Consider the following 19,167-nt stretch of genomic DNA (forward strand, 5'->3'; position numbering starts at 1 on the left):
ATCACTGTCCTCCCTTTGTCATCTTAATTGCATCATAGGCTTTATATTTTCAGACCTTTCACACTAACTGTCTGCCCGGTGAGTGATGACTCATACACAGCTCAGTGCCCATTGGTTCTTTTCTCAGACTCTGTCCAATCCCAGGGTCACAGAAGACAGCTTGGGTTCATGGTTTCTAATATTTCAGACAGGAGCTCCCCTTAGTGAGTCCTTCTTTTCCTGACTGCAGCTGTTTTTGTTTTGCCATCCTTTTCCAGCTCCATGATGGTTCTGCCAGTTTCTGGGGCCCCCCAGACAGTGACTCTGATGGCGTTACTGATGGTGCTGCTCACATCTGTGGTCCAGGGCAGGGCCACTCCAGGTAAGAGCAGAGCTGCCATTCCTGGAGGGTCTGGCTCAGGGAACAATTCCTAGGGGACTTTCTCTTTAAGAGACCAGACCCTGAGACAGACTACGGGGGCTCCTGCATTAAGCCAGTGTCCTCCCTTCTCAGCTAGAGAATGAGGCTCATCCCGTATAGGATAGGTTGCTACCCTACAGGCCTATTCTTTCTCCAAGGATGTGGGTACAGCAAACAGAGAGAGGTGCCCAGTGGTCAGGATATTTGTCTTTGGGGAAATGGGGCCAGGAGATCCAGGATAACCTTGGACAGACAAGGTTTGCAGAGAGAGAAGGTTGGCAAGTGCAGGCTCCTGGGCGTGCTCACATCTGCATCCAGTCTGGAGGGGACTCAGGAAAAGAGCCCTTAGCTGGAGTGTCCAGGCTCTGAGGATCATTCTCCAGGTAGGAGCAGGAGCCCACGCCCTTTGGACAATTAAGGCAAAATGGGAGGGAGGACTGAGTACGGGTTCTAGCTTCTGAAGGCACTCTCATTAAAGGTACTTCCCCCAGCTTCCCCAGAACTTGGTTAGAGTATTAGGGTGGGCTGAGACTTGTAGGAAGAATGTGATGCGGATGTATGGGTGCGTGAAAGAGATTGAGTGTAGGTTATCAGACAGCCAAGGAAGCAGTAACAAACGGAAAAACCTCTTCTTCCCGCTGCCTCCCTGTGGCTGGTGTAATATTATGTCTTCTGTGAGCCATTGTTTTTCTCTCAGGATGCTCTTATCTTACTAGTCCAAATTTACACCAACACCCTAAGAGGAAGGACTGCAAAGTAGGTACCTTAGTTTTCCACTGACTTCCACCTTTCCTGCTTAGATCCTTCCTCCTAGACCCCTCCATACCCCTCATAGGACACACCTAGAAGGTACTGACATCATGTCACCTCCTCATTTTTCAGGGTAACAATCTTGGAATCTCCTGAGGACAGCCCCTCAAAGTCATTACCTCAGGTTCATTGTCTGGGAAGGGGAGGAGAACCTGCACTTGTAGTCACAGAGGGGTGCTGAGAACTAACCAGGAGGATGGCTCAGTCCTGGGAACTGGAGAGGGCTGAGGCTAGGGAAAGAGGAGGTTGGAGTAGCTCTGGTGACACTAATCAGTGTCAGGAGGAGGTGAGGGGATGCGGCGCCCCCATCCCCTAGGCAGAGCTGTTGTGTGGGATGAGGGGCAGTGTTGGGAGCCACCAAGGAAACCCAGAGATGGGGGAGCAGAGAGCAGAAGGGGGCATGTGATGCTGGGCAGTGAACGTGGGGAGGGGCAAAGGCTGGGTTGAGGTTGTTGGGGGGATGAGATGAGGCAGCAGAGGCATGTGACAGGGACCGAGGGTGGGTTACCGGAGCTCCCTGCGTAGAATGAATGTTCAATCAAAACCTGCTGGAGGGAGAGCTGGGGCCATAGGGAAGTGGGTAGAGTGGGCAGGGCCAATTCCAAGTGTACTGCATGCTCCTCCAACTCCACACACATCCCATCCTCAAACAGCACAAGAGAAAGGACCGAGGAGCCAAGCTGTGGCTTAAAGGGGTTGGGGGAGAAAAGCTTGGCTAAGACAATCCATAGGGAGCTAGAAGTTTTTAATATATCCTGTTCTGAGTGAGAGATGAATTCATTCAGCTCAGTGGTTTCAAACTGTGCTCTGGGCAACTCAATTGTTAAGGGTTCCACAAACAGGATAAACTTTCTTATATTCAAAACCAAAGGTTTCAAATTACATCATAAAATCCCTCATCACTTATGTCTACTTGGCAGGTAAAATTCCATTTAAAAAGTTAAATATATTTTAAAAAATACCTAAGACTGGATAATTTTTTTTTAAAAGAATCAAATGTTGCAAAGAAAAATTTCAAAATTCTTATTCTTGAGTGAAAAATGTTCTCTTACTGGTGAATGAAAAGGAGAAACAAAGACTAACAAATGAAAATGGGAGAATCCACACTCAGAGCAGGGCAATTGAACACGGAGGGGCGGGTGGGTGGCCGTGGAGGAGGAATCTGGGCTCAAAGAGCTGGAGGCAGCTGGGCTTGGGAGTTTAGGGGGTTGGGGCCCAAGGCACCAGGAAAAGAAGCAGGTCAGGATATCCGAGTCAAGACCTGGGATCTCGCCTTAGCAATGACACTGGAGACTAAAGGTGGACTCTGTGGTGCCCCTGAGCCCAGCCCCACTCCATCACCATTATCCTGTGCCGCCAGCTGTGCAGCTTGTGAGGGGTGTTGTTAATAAACTGGAGAAATTAACTTGCAGGGCATGAAACAGATGAGCAGAACAACCATAGCACCTTAATTTCCCCAATGTGCCCAAGAACAGAGCAGGCCTGAAGAGACTCAAACAGAAACAAACAAGTGCCGTGTCATTGATAATTCTGTGTAGACACACACCTGTCAGACACTGCTCATGGCACTCCCTAGGAAGAACAGCATGTGGGAAAGGCTGCCAACGCTGTTTATGTAAAAATTACATCAGTGCTCTCTTCCTTTGTGCTGCCTATGCAGTTGGTAGCCATCTCTTCCTCCATACTGCGGCCTGCCTCTAACTCCTCATGAAGCCTAAGATCATCAAAAAGACGACCAAGAAGTTCATATGGCAACACTTAGACCAATATGTCAAAATTAAGCATAACTGGTGAAAACCCAGAGGTCTTGACAACAGGGTTCATAGAAGGTTCAAGGGCTAGCTCTTGATGCCCAACATTGCTTATGGGAGCAACAACAACAACAACAACAACAAAAACATGCTGCCCAGTGACTTCCAGAAGTTTCTGCTCCACAATGTCAAGGAGCTTGAAGTGCTGCTGATGTGCCACCAATCTTACTGTGCTGAGATGGCTCAGAAAGTTTCCACCAAGAACCACAAACCCATCATGGAAAGAGCTGCCCAGCCGGTCATCAGAGTCACCAACCACAATGCCGGGCTGCTCAGCAAAGAAAATGAGTAGAAAGCTCATGTCCACGTTTTGTGTTTAAATAAAACCACAAAAACTGCCAAAAAAATGACCTCAATGCCTGTAAACCCAAAGGACTCCACTCCCACAGGTCTCTGGTAGTTGTGGTGATTTTCATTGATTAAGGTATTTTCCACATCTTTTGACACCAAGTCTTTCTGCACCCATGTTTGAAAATTAACTTTCAGGCTATAGAGTCCCTCCCTCCCTCCCTCCCTCCCTCCCTCCCTTCCTTCCTTCCTTTCTTTTTCTTTCTTTCTTTCTTTTCTTTCTTTCTCTCTCTCTGTTGCTCTCTCTCTCTCTCTTTCTTTCCCTCCCTCCCTCCCTTCCTTCTTTCCTTCCTTCCTTCTTTCCTTCCTCTTTCTTTCCTTCTTTCTTTCTTTCTTTCCTTCTTTCTTTCTTTCTTTTCTTTCTTTCTCTCTCTCTGTCGCTCTCTCTCTCTTTCTTTCCCTTCCTCCCTCCCTTCCTTCTTTCCTTCCTTCCTTCCTTCTTTCCTTCCTCTTTCTCTCTCTTTCTTTCTTTCTTTCTTTCTTTCTTTCTTTCTTTCTTTCTTTCTTTCTTCTCTCTCTCTCTCTCTCTCTCTCTCTCTCTCTCTCTCTCTCTCTCTCTCTCTCTCTTCCTTTTCTTTCTTTCTTTTGACAGAGCCTTGCTCTTTCGCTAGGCTGGAGTGCAGTGGCGTAATCTCAGCTCGCTGCAACCTTTTCCTCCCAGGTTCAAGTGATTCCCCTGCCTCAGCCTCCCGAGTAACTGGGACTACAGGCACTCACCACCATGCCCAACTAATTTTTTGTATTTTATTAGAGATGGGGTTTCACCATGTTGACCAGGAAGGTCTTGATCTATTGGCCTCCTGAAGTGCTGGGATTACAGGTGTGAGTCACCGTGCCTGGCCCAGTCCAGGTCCCCTACCAAAGTTGAAGAAAGTTTTAATGATTTATTTCTACATTTCCTAAATGCAAAACAACAGGAGCAGGTTGAGGAATTCTCAAGAAACTGGCAGAGGAGAGTCCCTAGCTGTGATAAAGAAAAAGAAGGAAAGGAGGGCTTCCTGGAAGAGGTGACATTTGAGCCAGGACTGACACCAGGATGGAAATGTCAGGCAGGAAGTTGGGTAGGGGGAGCGCCTCCACCCTCCATGTCCCCAGCTCCTCCTGCCCCTACTGTTTCTCCCAGCGACCACAGGTGAACCGTCTCCCCCTCCTCCAGCCACCAGCAGAAGGGACTGCCTTCCCCTCAGTGCTGGCCCCTCCCTAGTGATCACTCAGTCCCCCGAGCAGTGAGCCTCATTCTTTTCAGTAAATCCTCTTGCTGCGTAGTGAGAAAACTGAGGCCTGGAGAGGCTCTGCGACCTGCCTAGGACCACAGAACTTGGTACAATGAAAACTCCTATTTTAAAATCTAGTCCTGAGTGGGAAGATTTGGGAAAAATCGTTAATATTGAGACAGAGAGGAAGAAAGAGAGGATTAGGTGAGAGGTGAGAGTACACCTCCCCCCTTCATGGCCTCCTCCTCCCTGCAGAGAATTACGTGTACCAGAGACGGTATGAATGCTATGCGTTTAATGGGACACAGCGTCTCCTGGACAGATTCATCTACAACCAGGAGGAGTACGTGCGCTTCGACAGCGACCTGGGGGAGTTCCGGGCAGTGACGGAGCTGGGACGGCCTACTGCCGAGTACTGGAACAGGGACTTCCTGGAGCAGGCGCGGGCCGAGGTGGACAGGGTGTGCAGACACAACTACGAGCTGGAGGAGCCACTCATCCGGAAGCGCCGAGGTGAGTGAAGGCTTTGGGCCAGGGGTCCCCGGGCAGCCGCGGGGGCCGGTCCCAGAGAGCAGGGGCAGCCAGGCAGGCCTAAGGGACCTTAGTGCCAGGCGGGAAGGGGACTTTGGGCTGGGGATTGATGGGAGCCCATCCGGAGCATGTCAGGGGAGGGAGCATGGGGACCTGGACTGTGCTGAGTGTGGAGTGAGGAAGATGGGAGCAGAGAGACCCCCTGGACTTCATCAGACCTGGCAGCTGACTGCATGTGGGGTGAGGGGAAAGGAGGCCACAGGAGAGCGTGCAGGAGTGTGATGTGGAAATGGAGGTGGAGATGGCACAGCAGGCCATGCAGAGTAGAAACCTGCAGGGAGACGGCTGGGTTTCAGATGCTTGAGGGGCAGATGGATGGTCTGATGGGCAGGTAGAGAGAAGGGTCTGAAGCCGGGGGAGGGGCCTGGGCTACATGAGACCACCCAGGGAGAGGGGACCCAGGGGGAAGAGCAAAGGACTGGATTCTGGGAACTGGACAGTTGTGATTTGGCCAACAGAGAAAAGCCAGTGAAGGAGACAAAAAACCAAAGTGCAGTGTGAGGAGAGGCCCACAGAGAAGAGTCCTGGAGGCTGAGGGGAGGCCCTCAGAGAAGAGTCCTGGAGGCTGAGGGAAGGGGAGGCCCGCAGAGAAGAGTCCTGGAGGCTGAGGGGAGGGGAGGCCCACAGAGAAGAGTCCTGGAGGCTGAGGGGAGGGGAGGCCCACAGAGAAGAGTCCTGGAGGCTGAGGGGAGGGGAGGCCCGCAGAGAAGAGTCCTGGAGGCTGAGGGAAGGGGAGGCCCGCAGAGAAGAGTCCTGGAGGCTGAGGGAAGGGGAGGCCTGCAGAGAAGAGTCCTGGAGGCTGAGGGGAGGAGAGACCCACAAAAAAGATTCCTGGAGGCTGAGGGAGGGGACCTCAGCAGTACAGTGGACAGAGGTGCCAGTGACTTCGGAAGGTCAGACAACAGAAGATGGAAAATGGGTTTGGAAACCAGGGAGACCTGGGGAGAGCAGGTTGGCTGCAGTGGTGGAAGCTGGAATGGGAGGGGTCGGATGAGGCTGAGTGTGGCGCATCCTCCTCCGGGCTGAGATGGATTTTACTTGTTGTGGGTTGCCCATGGCTGGCACAGGGCAGTGTCTGAGCTCATTCATCTTTTCCTTCAGGAAGTCTGGGTGTAAAGGGATGGAGAGAGGTAAGGTGTGTGCAGTAAGAGGATTTCTCAAGGATGGGACAAGAGGGCCTTGGAGCTTTGGCTTCCTCCTGTGAACTTGTGGGGTGGGGAGCATGGTGAACCAACCTGAGGGACCTGAGGGAGTAGCATCAGGTGTGGGGTGAGCCCTAGGCCTTTGTCCTTGAAAGAGAAAAAAATAAAGGGAGGAGGAGGAAGCTGGGGGGATCACACCTTTGATCCCCTTGTTCCTGGAAAGTGGAAGGAAGTGCACCTGCTAGGAGTGAGAAGGTGGACACACTGGGTGGGGATGAGGTGAGTGACATGAGTTTAGGCAAGTTGCTGAGGTAATTGGTTGAGAGAGGTATTCAAATAAAAGTAATGCAATTACTTAATAATCGTTCAAATAAATGTAATGCCAGCCTAAGGAGTGTGGGTTTCTCCTCTAGGCCCACAGGTCCCCAACCTCACTCCTCCAAAGACTGTCCTGGAGATCCTCTGTGATGCACAGATCCCCAGACTCACTGCCCCCAGACTCAGGTTCCCTGGGTGGGGAGGTCTGGAGGTCAAAGTTTGTAATCAGCTGCCTAGAGGTTCCCATGTAACCATATAAATATTGTCAGAACACTGAAGATATTTGAAAAATGAAAAAGAGAAGGTTGGAGCCGTGTCTTCAGAACACTACTAAGGGTGTTAGGTAGAGGAGGGACCAGACGCAGAGAGATGAGGTAGGAAACAGGGAAAAAACAGAGGCAGGGCAGAGGTGGGAAAAGCAGGAAAGGAGTTGTGACGATTCTAATGTGGATGCCCACCCAAATCTGGAAGTAATTGGGCAAATGTTTTCTGTGCATTAGAGAAGGCAACTAGAACAAACAGGAATCTTCCCCTGGTGAAATGTATTTGAACTGGTTCAGAAATGAGGCCACTGCGTATCAAGCCTTAGCTCCAGCGCCCCCTGGAGGTCTCTGATGTGCTCCAGGCTGATCAGCTCCTGACAAAGAAGATTGAGCAAGATGCCTCTCATGGAAAGTTCTGATACCTTAAAACAGACACCCAAGTATTCCCCCTGATTTCATGGTTCCCAGGAGCTCTATGGGGAAGAAATTGTACGTAATTCACAACTGAGATTTAGACATGGGTTGAATAGTTTAATAGACATTGAGTTTACAGAGGTGATGATGTAGTAAGACACAGGTGCCCCTGAAATAAACTTACGTTGAGGGAAAAGGCTGGCAATGTGGATCAGTCTGTAGACAAGGCAAAAATATCATAGGGAGTAACGGTTTTGCGTCGGTTCAAGATGGTGCTTTTACCTGGCCCGGCCCCATGTCAGGGTATTTGTGCTCTCCAGGAAGTAGAAAGGAAAGAACTGAGTGAATAGGGACCTAGAAGACTGATTTGAGACATTTCTCTGAAAGAGCTGTTCTCTAGGGGAGTCCTCTGAATGAGCTGTTCTCTAGAGGCAGTTGACCCTTTTCTGTGTTTGTTTTTTGTTTTTGTGTTTGTGTTTGTTTTTGAGAGAGGTTCTCGCTCTGTCTCGCAGGCAGGAGTGCTGTGGTACCATCATGGCTGACTGAAGCCTCGGCCTCCTGGCTCAAGTGATCCTCCTGCCTCAGCCTGCCATGTAGCTAGAACTACAGATACATGTACCACTGTGTCTAGCTAAATTGTTTTCTTTTTAGAGATGGGATCTCACTATATTACCCAGGCTGGTCTTGAACCCCTGGGCTCAAGTGCTCCTCACACCTCAGTCTCCCAAAGTGCTAAGATTATGGGCATGACCACCATGCCCGCCCTTTTGTGCCTTCTGAGGAGGAAAAAGGTACTGGTGACAGAGATCCAAAAGAAAAATTGCAGGTGGCAGTGTGGAAATTGACCCGAGAACAACAGAACAAGCTGGGGTACAAATCCAGAAATGCAGAGAGAGGCAATACCTGGTCATCTGTGAAACCTTCACGGGACCTGAAGACACAGCACAGAGGAGGAACTTGGAAAGGACGGGATTTCTACTACTGAAGCATGTAGGGGCTCAGGATAATACGTAAATGCGAAGATTTTGAATATTTGTAGGTGAGGTCAAAAAATACATAGGTTATTTGCAGAATAAGACATGTCAAGCTCTCTTTGTTTTCTTTGTATTTTTTGAAATAAAGTTACCATAATGCCATTGTCTGTATATCTTAATTTCAAGATATTATATGCGTAAATTTTACATCATTTGTATCAAGATAGAACTTTGAAAAGATAGGAATTTTCACATTTGATTAAATATTCTTTGTCCAAATTGTTTTTAGTTAAAATTTCTCCTAAACGTGCTACAGAGTGCCACCTCTGAATCCCCACCATTCCCCTATATACTTATTATTTATTATTTTATTCAAGATCATGCATGCTCTACTTGAAGGTCTATTTCTATCTTTTCAGTGTCACCCTTACCCACTAGCCTAATCACATTATTCCTATTTTCAACATCTAGGAATCAATTGCATAGTAAACATGCCTAAGAAGTAATAATCTGGCCAGAGGTAGTGGCTCAGGCCTGTAATCCCAGCACTTTGGGAGGGCGAGAGGGCAGATCACTTGATGTCAGGAGTTGGAGACCAGACCGGCCAACATGGTGAAACCCCGCCACTACTAAAAATACAAAATATTAGCTGGGTGTGGTGGCAGGCACCTATAATCCCAGCTACTCGCGAGGCTGAAGCAGGAGAATCCCTTGAACCCGGGAGGCTGAGACTGCAGTGAGCCAATATTGCACCACTGCACTCCAGACTGGGTGACAGAGTGAGACCCGGTCTCAAAGAAAAAAAGAAAGAAAGAATAATCTCAAATGCTATCCCACATTTTTTTTTCCCCATCCCTAGTCCAGCCGAGGGTGAACGTCTCCCCCTCCAAGAAGGGGCCCTTACAGCACCACAACCTGCTCGTCTGCCACGTGACAGATTTCTACCCAGGCAGCATTCAAGTCCGGTGGTTCCTGAATGGACAGGAGGAAACAGCTGGGGTCGTGTCCACCAACCTCATCCGTAATGGAGACTGGACCTTCCAGATCCTGGTGATGCTGGAAATGACCCCCCAGCAGGGAGATGTCTACACCTGCCAAGTGGAGCACCCCAGCCTGGACAGTCCTGTCACTGTGGAGTGGAGTGAGTTAGTCTCTGATGACCTTCTAGACCCCACCTCTGAAGAGTAGGTGACTCTCTGGCTCTGAGGTCCACTTGTCCTGTCTTCTGCATCTATACCCTGGGGCCATGTCCAACCCCATCTTTCTTCCATACCAGCTCCTGAGCATAGTTTTAAGCTGGGGAAATGGAGATTTCCTGACCCTGGCCTAGGGGGTCCTGAGGATTCATAGTTCTCCTCCTTGTCAGAGAATCTAGGGACACAGACACCTTCCTGAACTGACCTCACACATGGAAACTGTTCTCCTCCTTCAGCATTGTAGCCTCTTCTCAGGCATTTTTGAGAGGCAACTTCCAGAATCAGCATTTGCTACTTTGTTGAGGTCACACCCTCTGTTCCAGACATGAGGGCGGCTCTTTCTGAATTTCCTCTTAAGCAAGCTTTCCCCCCCACACTGTCCTCATCCTGATATTCTGCATCAGGCTCCAGAATCTCAGACAGGACATGAGTAGGGGCGCAGCTGGGGGAGGTGACACTAAACCTGGGTCTGTCCTTCCCAGAGGCACAGTCTGATTCTGCCCGGAGTAAGACGCTGACGGGAGCCGGGGGCTTCGTGCTGGGGCTCATCACCTGTGGAGTGGGCATCTTCATGCACAGGAGGAGCAAGAAAGGTGAGAAGGCCTGCAGGGTGAGCGGGACTTACCTTCCCTGGCATATTCACACTTACTCCATGATGAGGGGTTCAGACAGAAAAGAAATGCCAGAAAGCTCTAGAGGCCACTGAAATCAGATAGAGAACAAACATGACCTATAGCGAGAGAGGTATCTCAGGCTGGGATCTTAATGCAGCCAGATGCATGAAGTCCCAAGTACTCAGGCTCCTGCGGGACATCCATTGAGTGATGGGCAATGGAATTTGGTGGGATGGAAATGTTTCTCGAATTATCTGAGGTGGTTTCAATGACTGAATACATAACCTTTTCTCTTTCATTTCAGTTCAACGAGGATCTGCATAAACAGGTAATATTCCTGCTTTGATTTCCTTGTGGGGTGGGTTGCAGAAGGATATGAGTCCTTTCTGTGCAATGTGACACTGAGGCTCCTCTAGGAATAGAATCTGAGGCCTGAACCCCTCTTTCAACCTCAGCTCTCGGGTGAGTGGGGAAAGAGCATTGCGTGGCTCCATTGCCGAAGGAAGCAGAGATCAACTCTGTTCTTTATCAGCCTGAGACTCAGCCTCTCACCATGATTTTTCTCTCCTGGGACTTAAAGAAAGGAGGCCAGCAACCTGGGATAACTTTGTCTTTTACCCCCACAGCATTCCTGATTTCATCAAAAGGACTAATGTGCCTTGGAACAAGCATTTTCTGTGTTTCGTTAGCACCAGTGGCTGGTACCGGGACAGACCCCCAGCTTCCCAAAGGATGCAGCTGCCAAGAAGTTGCTCTGATGCCAGTTTCTGTCATTCAGCTCTTTGATTTGATGCACAGTTTCTTGAACTGGGCCTCCAACCATGTTCCCTTCTTCTTAGTGCCATAAATAATAAAACCCAACATGAGTGTTTATTTTCTTTTAAAAATATGCACCAAATATGCACCTCTCATCACTTTCGTTTAAGGGTTTTAGTAAACAGTAGGAGTTAAAGCAGTTCATTTTGGTTTACACGCAGGAAAGAAGAACACCGTGAACATGGGGATATGTTAACTATTGTATACTGTGTCCTGTTAGACATGGCACTCTTCTGAATTTACTGGATTTAAGTGATCTGCCCCCAAATCAAGTTTAGTGCCTTCATCCATTTAGATTTCAGACCACTATTCTTAGCTATTCCATGGTGAACAGACTGCAAATCTGCCTGTTAGGACCCATATTCACACAGCTCTGATCCAACATACAACTTACTGAGAGCACGTTTTATCATTAGCATTAAGAAATTAAATGAACATCAGAATTTAAAATTATAAATATAATCTCATACCCTTTAAACATTTTTTTCACATGCCATCACAAATACTCCTTAACCAAAGCTAGCTTGGCCTTTCGAATGCATCAAGTAGACGTGATTTATCCTCTAAGTCTGCATTCATCCACCAGCCTCGGCCTCCTGTCTTCATTTTCACATAGACAGAAACGCCTCCCCGTTGGGAAAAGAGCAAAGCAATATGTGTAGCACTCTTCTTCAAGCACTGGTCATTTTTTCTTTCTTTTATTTTTTCAATCCAACATCGTTCTGTGTTTTTCGCCTCATATTGACACCTTTCAGTCAAGGTAGAAGACATGTTTGGTGTAAGCTTTTCTTTTCGTGTAGAGGATGGATTCTTCGCTCCTGATACACATAATGAGTGCTCAGCAGCTCTCTGACACATCCAGTTGATGCCTTCCCTCTCCATGGCTTCTTACAAGCTTCTTCTGGGCCTCGTGTGTCCCTGGGCGCCTGTCCCTGGATGATTCCCACAAGCTACTGTGCTTCTCTCTCCCACCTCCCCTTGCAAATAATGCCCTGCATCTGGGGACCAGCTTCCTCCAATTCCAAGAGAAGTGGGGCTGAAGGTACAGATTGGATGTCACTGGCACAGATATAAGTAAATATAGCTAGAGTCTGCAGAGAGGATCATGAGTGAGGGAGTCAGGAAAGAGAAGTCACCCACAAGGAAAACCAATCATGTCTCGTAGAGTCTTCTTAACCTAGGGAATAGGACACAATCATTTTTTCTTTTTAAAACATCCATATCACTAATCAGCCTCATTTTCTCAAAAACTATACAGGAAAATGCTGCTGCCTTGTTTTTGTGTAGTAATTTCAGCTGTCACATGATGAGGTAATGAGGACAATATATAGTAAATAAATGAGGACCCTTTATCTGTCTTATTTTCCCTTTTAGCTTCACAGCCAACTTGGGAGAAACCTATGCAGCAGAAAATTAATATGATTTTAATCCAGGGATTCAACGATGGAAAGAGGTCATGAGAATTGCAGAAAGTCTTCAAATCGAGATCACTGTGAAATCCTCAGACCCAGAGCACATAAATCCTACCCTCAGAGCCACAGAGCAGTTAATATTACAAGCCATATCCCATCAGAGTCATTCTGTTCCATGCTTGTCACCTGTACCCACGTTACAGGTTAGGGAGTACCCAGAGTGGAGTGAACAATCCCTGGACTAACACCTGGCAGGATCAGAAGCTGAGGGATCTGCACCCACATTACAGGAACAGGATATGTGCTCCTAGGGAATTGAGGGTATAAGGAGATGAGGAAATGCCCTGCAGTCATGGAAAGATAGTGTAACACGTGTCTCACTCTGACATATGCTGGTATTTATGAAACTCTGGGATTTCTAAGGAAGGATGCAGTGCAGAGAGAGGTCCCAGAGGAGACAAGAGCTGAGAGACCATCCAAACTGGGGACCACCTTGTCACTACACTTCATATTTTCAATATTTATAGAGAGTTTTCTAAATTTCAGGCCCTTTGCTGAGTGCTATGTGCAGCAAGATCAAAGGCAGCCAGGAGGCAGAGGAGTCTTGAGGTACATCAGTCATTGGGGTTGAAAAGCAGAGATTCAAAGGAAAGCTGGGACTGGAGTTTTAAAGGAGAGCTTAAGCTGGTGACTCCCCTGTGTCAGCCTCTGGCTCAGAAAGATTGACACCTGCAGTACAACAAACCCAATGGGCTTAGGACTCCCAGCTGAGTGTTGTACCTCCCATCCCTTTCCACCTGGTCCCTTCATTTTCTACCCCTCAGAGTCCCCTAAGGAGAAGGTGGTCCACCCAACAGATGATGTTGCCTCAGGTAGTGATCAAAGGGTACCCTAAGGAGAAGTCATTTCACCCTCTCTTTGTCCCCATTTGTCAAGCAGCAGTGAGGCCAAGCCAGGAGATGGTGAAAGTGGAAGGAGGTGGGAGTTGGGCATTGGCTGCGAAGATGCTCTTTAAAGGGGTTCTAATAACCACTTGCTACCAGGCCAGTGAACACTTGCCATAGTTGACGTCTCTACAGCATGTCACATTCTAAACTGTCCCTGAAATTCCTGTGCACTTGGCTTATGGGATGAAACATCCTCTTAGTCCTCTTGTCCCTCAGTTTATTTGAAGTCTCATTGAGCACCTTCCCTTCAACTCCTTTTACACAGTAAGAATAGGATCAGCTGTGCTAAAGTAACAAATACCCAGATATCCAGGTTTGGCTCATGCTACACATCCAAAGTAAGTTGTCCAGGAAGCTCTGCTCATCATCTTACTCAGGAAGCCAGGCTGACAGGCTTTCTCCTGCACCTCTGCTCCCAGAACCTCCCCAGAAGAATGAAGGGAACCTAACAAATCATTCACTGGCTCTTAATGATCCCTCCTAGAAAGAACACACTTCTCGCATCTCATTTTCCAATGTAAATCACATGGCTGCAACTAACTTCAAATGAGTGGGAATCCTTGAAGGTGAAAAACATTTAAGCAGTACATATTAAATAAATAATAAAATACTTCTACAAGAGATATTTATGGAAGACCTACTGTGTACCTGGAGCAATGCTAGGCATTATGGATATCAGCAGGCTTTGGCTCCTGAAAAGTTTACAAACTACCTCCTGGCCTAAGGAGAGGCACAGGGATGCTGGCAACAGTCTATTTCTTCACCCAGGTGCTAGTTACATGGGCGCTTGTGGTGATAATCATTCAACGTACATTCTATTGGTTTGTGTGTTTCTTCCGAATGTCCCCTAGTTCACAATAAAAGGGCTTAAATAGAGAAGTAAAGGAGAATTTGGAAATTTGAAGCAAAAGCAAGAAGCCAACGAATCAAGCACAAATACTGAGCTTTGATAAAGATTGGAATAAGAAACATAATAAATGAGATAACAAATAGGACTTTTGCAACTGAAGTGTAATTAATAAGCAAAAAGTCAGGCTGAGAAACTGCCCCAAGGAAAATATGATGGAGCAAACAATAGAAAATGTAAAGGAAAAGTGAAGAGAAATGAAGGATAGAAACAAACATCTGACATCTTGATAATTAGAAATCTAGAAAGTCAGGGAAATAGTGGAGGGAGAGGAAATAACTGAAAACATAATAGATGTTTAGTCTTTATAGAAAGATGAAATAAGTTCATTCAAAATGCTGCATAGAATGTCAGACTATTTGTTAAACAATTTTGTTAGAGCGAAATGACTGAAAACAAACGAGATAATTATGTGAATTAAGAGGATGGAAAAGTAGAAAAACAGTAAAAAAAAAATACACGTAAACAGTAAGGACAAAAGCTGAATTCAATGAAATATAAAAATAGGGAAGACAAACAAAATCAAATTTTGAGGCAATGAAAACTTAATGAGACCTCTGGCAAGACTCCTAAGGAAAATACAGGAGAGTCAGAATGAAAAGGGGAAATGACTATTTGTACACACATTTTAAAATGCGAAATCTTACAACCCACTCTATACGTATAAATTTCAAAATTTAGATAAAATGGATACATTTCTAGAAAGATATAAAGGTCAAAACGACAGGAAGAAATAGAAAACTAAAATAGAGTAGAGAATATCAAAGAAATTGTCATGGGAAGCAAAGAATCGCCTTCCAAAAGGCCCTGTCCTGATCATATTGCCGTTAGGGGCATCCTCCTACATTTCCAGGAGCAGATTATGCCTCTTACATGTGTGATTCTAGAAAACAGAATGGAACAGCATTTTTGAGATCATTTTATGAGGTTGGTTCATTTCCAGAGGCAGTCACTGAATCTAACAGTACATTATAAAAACAATCAGTTTTGACCAATTTAGATTTATTCTAGGAATGCAATGATTCTTCAGTGTCAGAAAATATATAATGTGGTTAACACATTAGTGGAGTCCACAAAATTCATATTAATTTAAACTGAATTCAGCTCAAGACACAGACAGAATTTAATCAATTTCATGATGTGTTAAAGATAGTGAACCAAAAATCTATAGCTTATATATTTCAAAGAAATGAGGTGGATTCCCTGTGAGATTGTGCAAAAGATAGGATGTCCTTCATTGCTGGAAATGTTTAACATGGCATTGGAAGTTCTGAACATCCCTCTGCGGGCAGAAGAAAATTAAGGCTGTGTAAAATGGAGGAAGACAGATTGTGGGTGCAGATGAAATACTCTAATACTGGACAAGACTGCAGCCACTGCAGGCCCAAAGCCTGGGTTTAAATCCTAGCTTTGCACTTTGAAGTTGTGTGGCCTTCACCTCCCCCCGTGTCTGATTCCCCCTCTGTAACATGAAATAAATAAGAACCAACCTCCACGTGTAAATAAGTGAACACATGAGAAGCACTTAGAATAGTGCCTGGAACACAGTAAGCAACTCAACAAATGTCATTTCTCATTACATTTGTTAGTGTTTTCAACCAGCCCAATGGCACTAAAACATCAGTGCTCAAAGAGGCCCTGGTGAAGTGTTTCTCTTTCCCATTCTTCACCCCTAACTTTTTATCTCGTCTATTCCACTGTGTCCCTAATGCACCTCTAGGATGACTCACAGGAGCCCCTGGACCCAGGGATGCTGTCAGATCGCTTAGTCTTTGAGACGATGGTGCCATTGAGGATCCCCGCCAGGCCCATCAGCAGGCCGAGGGCACAGACCTGCATCTCCATGGTCTCAGGCACCTGGATTAGTTCCTGGACCTCTGGGCCACCAAGGGAAGACGGGGTAATAAGGTACAGAGAGCAGAGGCTGGTCTTGGGTGTGGGAGGTGTTGGGTATTTGAAATTATGAGATGGTGAAAATTTGGATAAAGTGACCATAAAACATAGGATTGAGGAAAGCAGGTGCTGAGGGGTGATGGGTCCAGGAAATAAAGATTGTGCCAAGGCTGTGATGGCAGAGGGAGGGCGCTCCATACCCCAGTGCCTGAGGAGAGGCTGGTGCAGGTGCCAGTGCTCCCCCTGGAGGTCACAGGTGTCCTCGGCCGTGGGAAGGAGGATCGGGTAGTGGAACCTGTGGAAACTGAGTTTCTTGCTGGGCAGGAAGATGGTCTCTGCAATACCCTCAATGACTGACTCCATTGTGCAGCCACGTGATGTTCAGCGGCGGCAGGAAGAACTTGTCAACATAGCAGATGAGGGTGTGGGGCTGGCCTAGCGCCACAGGCTCCTTAGGAAAGACAGTCATATCGGGGGGTTCCAAAAGGGGATAGAACCCAAGGAGCCTACTGCCATTGACTGAGTCTCAAAGATTCCACCACCCCAAGCCCTATATTCACCAGATTAGGGGCCACCTCTCCCAGGCCCATCCTCCTGCTCCCCCAGGGCTCCCGGGCAGGGTCACAGCTTCTCATGCTCCTGACCTGGGCCCCTCAGCCCAGCCTTTCTCTTGAGTAAGAAGAAAACACCTCCCCCTCCGCTGTCCTAAGAACCCAGCTGTGTGGCCCCAACACTGCTCGCTCTCAGGGAAGGGGCTCATTCATGAGTGGGCAGCATGGCCTCTAGTTCTCTGTGTGCCAGAGAGGTCCTCCCATCCCTCCAGTTGGACTGTAGAGCAACAGGCAGCTATAGGCAGTGCCATTTGTGGTCCAGGCCTGTTTGGACCATTGAACCTGGTGTTCAAGTGCTTCCTTGCCATGACGATGCCAGCAATACGCCTCTGAGCGCCAAAGTCAAAGGTGTGAATAAACTCTGGTAGATGCCAGACCATCTCCTTCTCATCCAGGTTCACATAGAACTGCTCCTCCTCATCAAACTCAAACATATACTCTCCAGAGGGTCTGTGTGTCTGCACAAACTCTGCATATGTTGACACATGGTCTGCTGCATGAAGGAGAAGAAGATGGAGAATGGGTGAATATGAAAGAAGCTATACAGAATGCAGAAAGCAAACAGGTAACAGGAAGGTTATTGGGAACATGAAGGAATAACACAGAAAATGAGAAATGCAAAATGAAAGAAAAGAAAAAGAGTGAGAAGAAAGAAAGACAGAAATGACCCATGGATGATATAGGTTGTTTCTCTTGTCCCCGAAGACGTAACATCCATCTATGATAATGATAATATTGAAGACAATAAGATAATATTTATTGGGCACTTACTATGTGCTAAACTTACTCATCGAGTCTTCACACCACCATATAGAAGAAATTATTTTCCATAATAGGGAACTGACCCCAGAGGTAAAGTAAGTTGTCCAAGTCACACAACTCCTGGTAGAAACAATATTGAGTAGTCCTCCTGCCCCATTCCCACAGGATCTCAGAAACCCTACAAGACAATACATTAAAAATTACTGATCTAGCCAGAAAGCAAGGCAGGGAAGTGGAAGGATGGAATAAATATTTCAGAGTGGAAAAATATCGTGAAGGATATGAAAATATCTCGAGTCCTAGTGGCATTTATTGACTTCAAGTTACATTCTTACTTTTAGAAGAAAAATGGTTCCTTATATAATTTTATCCACAACACTTACATCTTAGGCAGAGTAAATTTAAAAGTATTATCATTCACATAACATTCACAAAATTGTCTTGTGGAGTGTAGTTTCACCTGGAAATACAAGTTGTTGCATTTGAAACACCTATGGGATAGTATCTTAGCTTTACCTGATATGTAAGAAGCAGCAACTGGTTGATAACAAAAAGTGAATTATTATTACAGTGGAGAAGTAAAGATGAGAGAGTTTGGGGTTCCGCCTGGAAGAGGAAGTGAAGCAAAATTACACTGCATGGTTGATGGTTCCTAAGCGAGGATTTCCCCTCCCAGACCAACACGGGGAGAACCAGTCCTCTACTTGGATGCACAGAGTGACAGCAGGTTCAGTGTCGCACACGGATGGTGAGGGTCCCCCACTGAGTTTAGGGTCTATAGAATTACTCACCTACAGAAATGAAGCCCAAAGGGAAAAAAAATACATGGTGTATATAGACTGGGCTATACAGATGTAATTGGTTCAGCTTAGGCTACTTTATTATATTCACAAAATCTGAAAACTAAAAGTTGGCACATTTTGAAGCAAATTCCACACTTCAAATATTAATTTTCATTCAGTAAAAGAAATGCTTATTGTGAACTTTCACTCTCCAGGTAATAAGGATGTAACTCTAAAGATAGGGACTTTGTCCTCAATCTACTTGAAATTCAAGAACAAAAGAGACAAAGAAAAGATGACTGCTACATGTGTGATTTGATCACCTTTGAGTATCGCAAGGTATACCAAGAGTTACTTAGGAACAGAGTTAAAATACGATTTAGGAAAGGTTCCTAGGAACAGTGTTCACCTGCAGATAGCAAAACAGAGAAAGGGGAAATGGCTTTCCAGCAGGAGAAGCAGGCTCAGGAGTAGGGAGGCATAAAGTTGCAAGGAGAACTGCAGTTCTTCAGTGTGACTGAAGCCAGGGGAGATGTGGACCGGGCTGCACTGTAACCTGCCTTGTGTGCTGATGGCAGGTGTTTGCATTTTATCCAAGGAAACGGGGGAAACTGTGAAGGATCTTAAGCAGGAGAGTAACATGGTCAGATTTGTGTTTATATGGGGCACCGATAGGAAGGATGGGCTGGAGGAGGCTGGACTCAAGGAAAGACCAGTAGGATTTTTAAGCCTTCTGGTGGGAAGTAACGAGGGTGTAGGCCGGGGCAGGAACATGGGGTGAGGAGGACAGCAGATGGGTTTGATGGCAGTAATGACATGAGAGGCCATAGGCATCACTAAATCATCTGCCAGTAGTAGGGATATGAAGAAGTCTAGAATAACTGGGCAACGTGGAGAATTGTGGCATCAGTGACTGCAAAGGTGATAATGAAGTGATTGAGA

General features: G+C 46.6%; 1 protein-coding gene across 1 annotated transcript; it reads left to right on the forward strand.

The window, feature by feature from the left end:
- The first annotated feature begins 174 nt into the window (after positions 1 to 174).
- MHC-DPB1 (major histocompatibility complex, class II, DP beta 1) lies at positions 175 to 10,956 on the forward strand. The gene is made up of 6 exons (XM_038005951.2): positions 175 to 361; positions 4,839 to 5,096; positions 9,145 to 9,426; positions 9,964 to 10,074; positions 10,400 to 10,423; positions 10,722 to 10,956. Exons 1-5 carry the CDS (start codon positions 262 to 264, stop codon positions 10,417 to 10,419), a joined length of 771 nt encoding a protein of 256 aa, XP_037861879.2. The 5' UTR covers positions 175 to 261; the 3' UTR covers positions 10,420 to 10,423; positions 10,722 to 10,956.
- Positions 10,957 to 19,167: the final 8,211 nt, after the last annotated feature.

This window comes from Chlorocebus sabaeus, chromosome 17 (genome assembly GCF_047675955.1).
Source record: "Chlorocebus sabaeus isolate Y175 chromosome 17, mChlSab1.0.hap1, whole genome shotgun sequence".
Taxonomy (NCBI): Eukaryota; Metazoa; Chordata; class Mammalia; order Primates; family Cercopithecidae; genus Chlorocebus; species Chlorocebus sabaeus.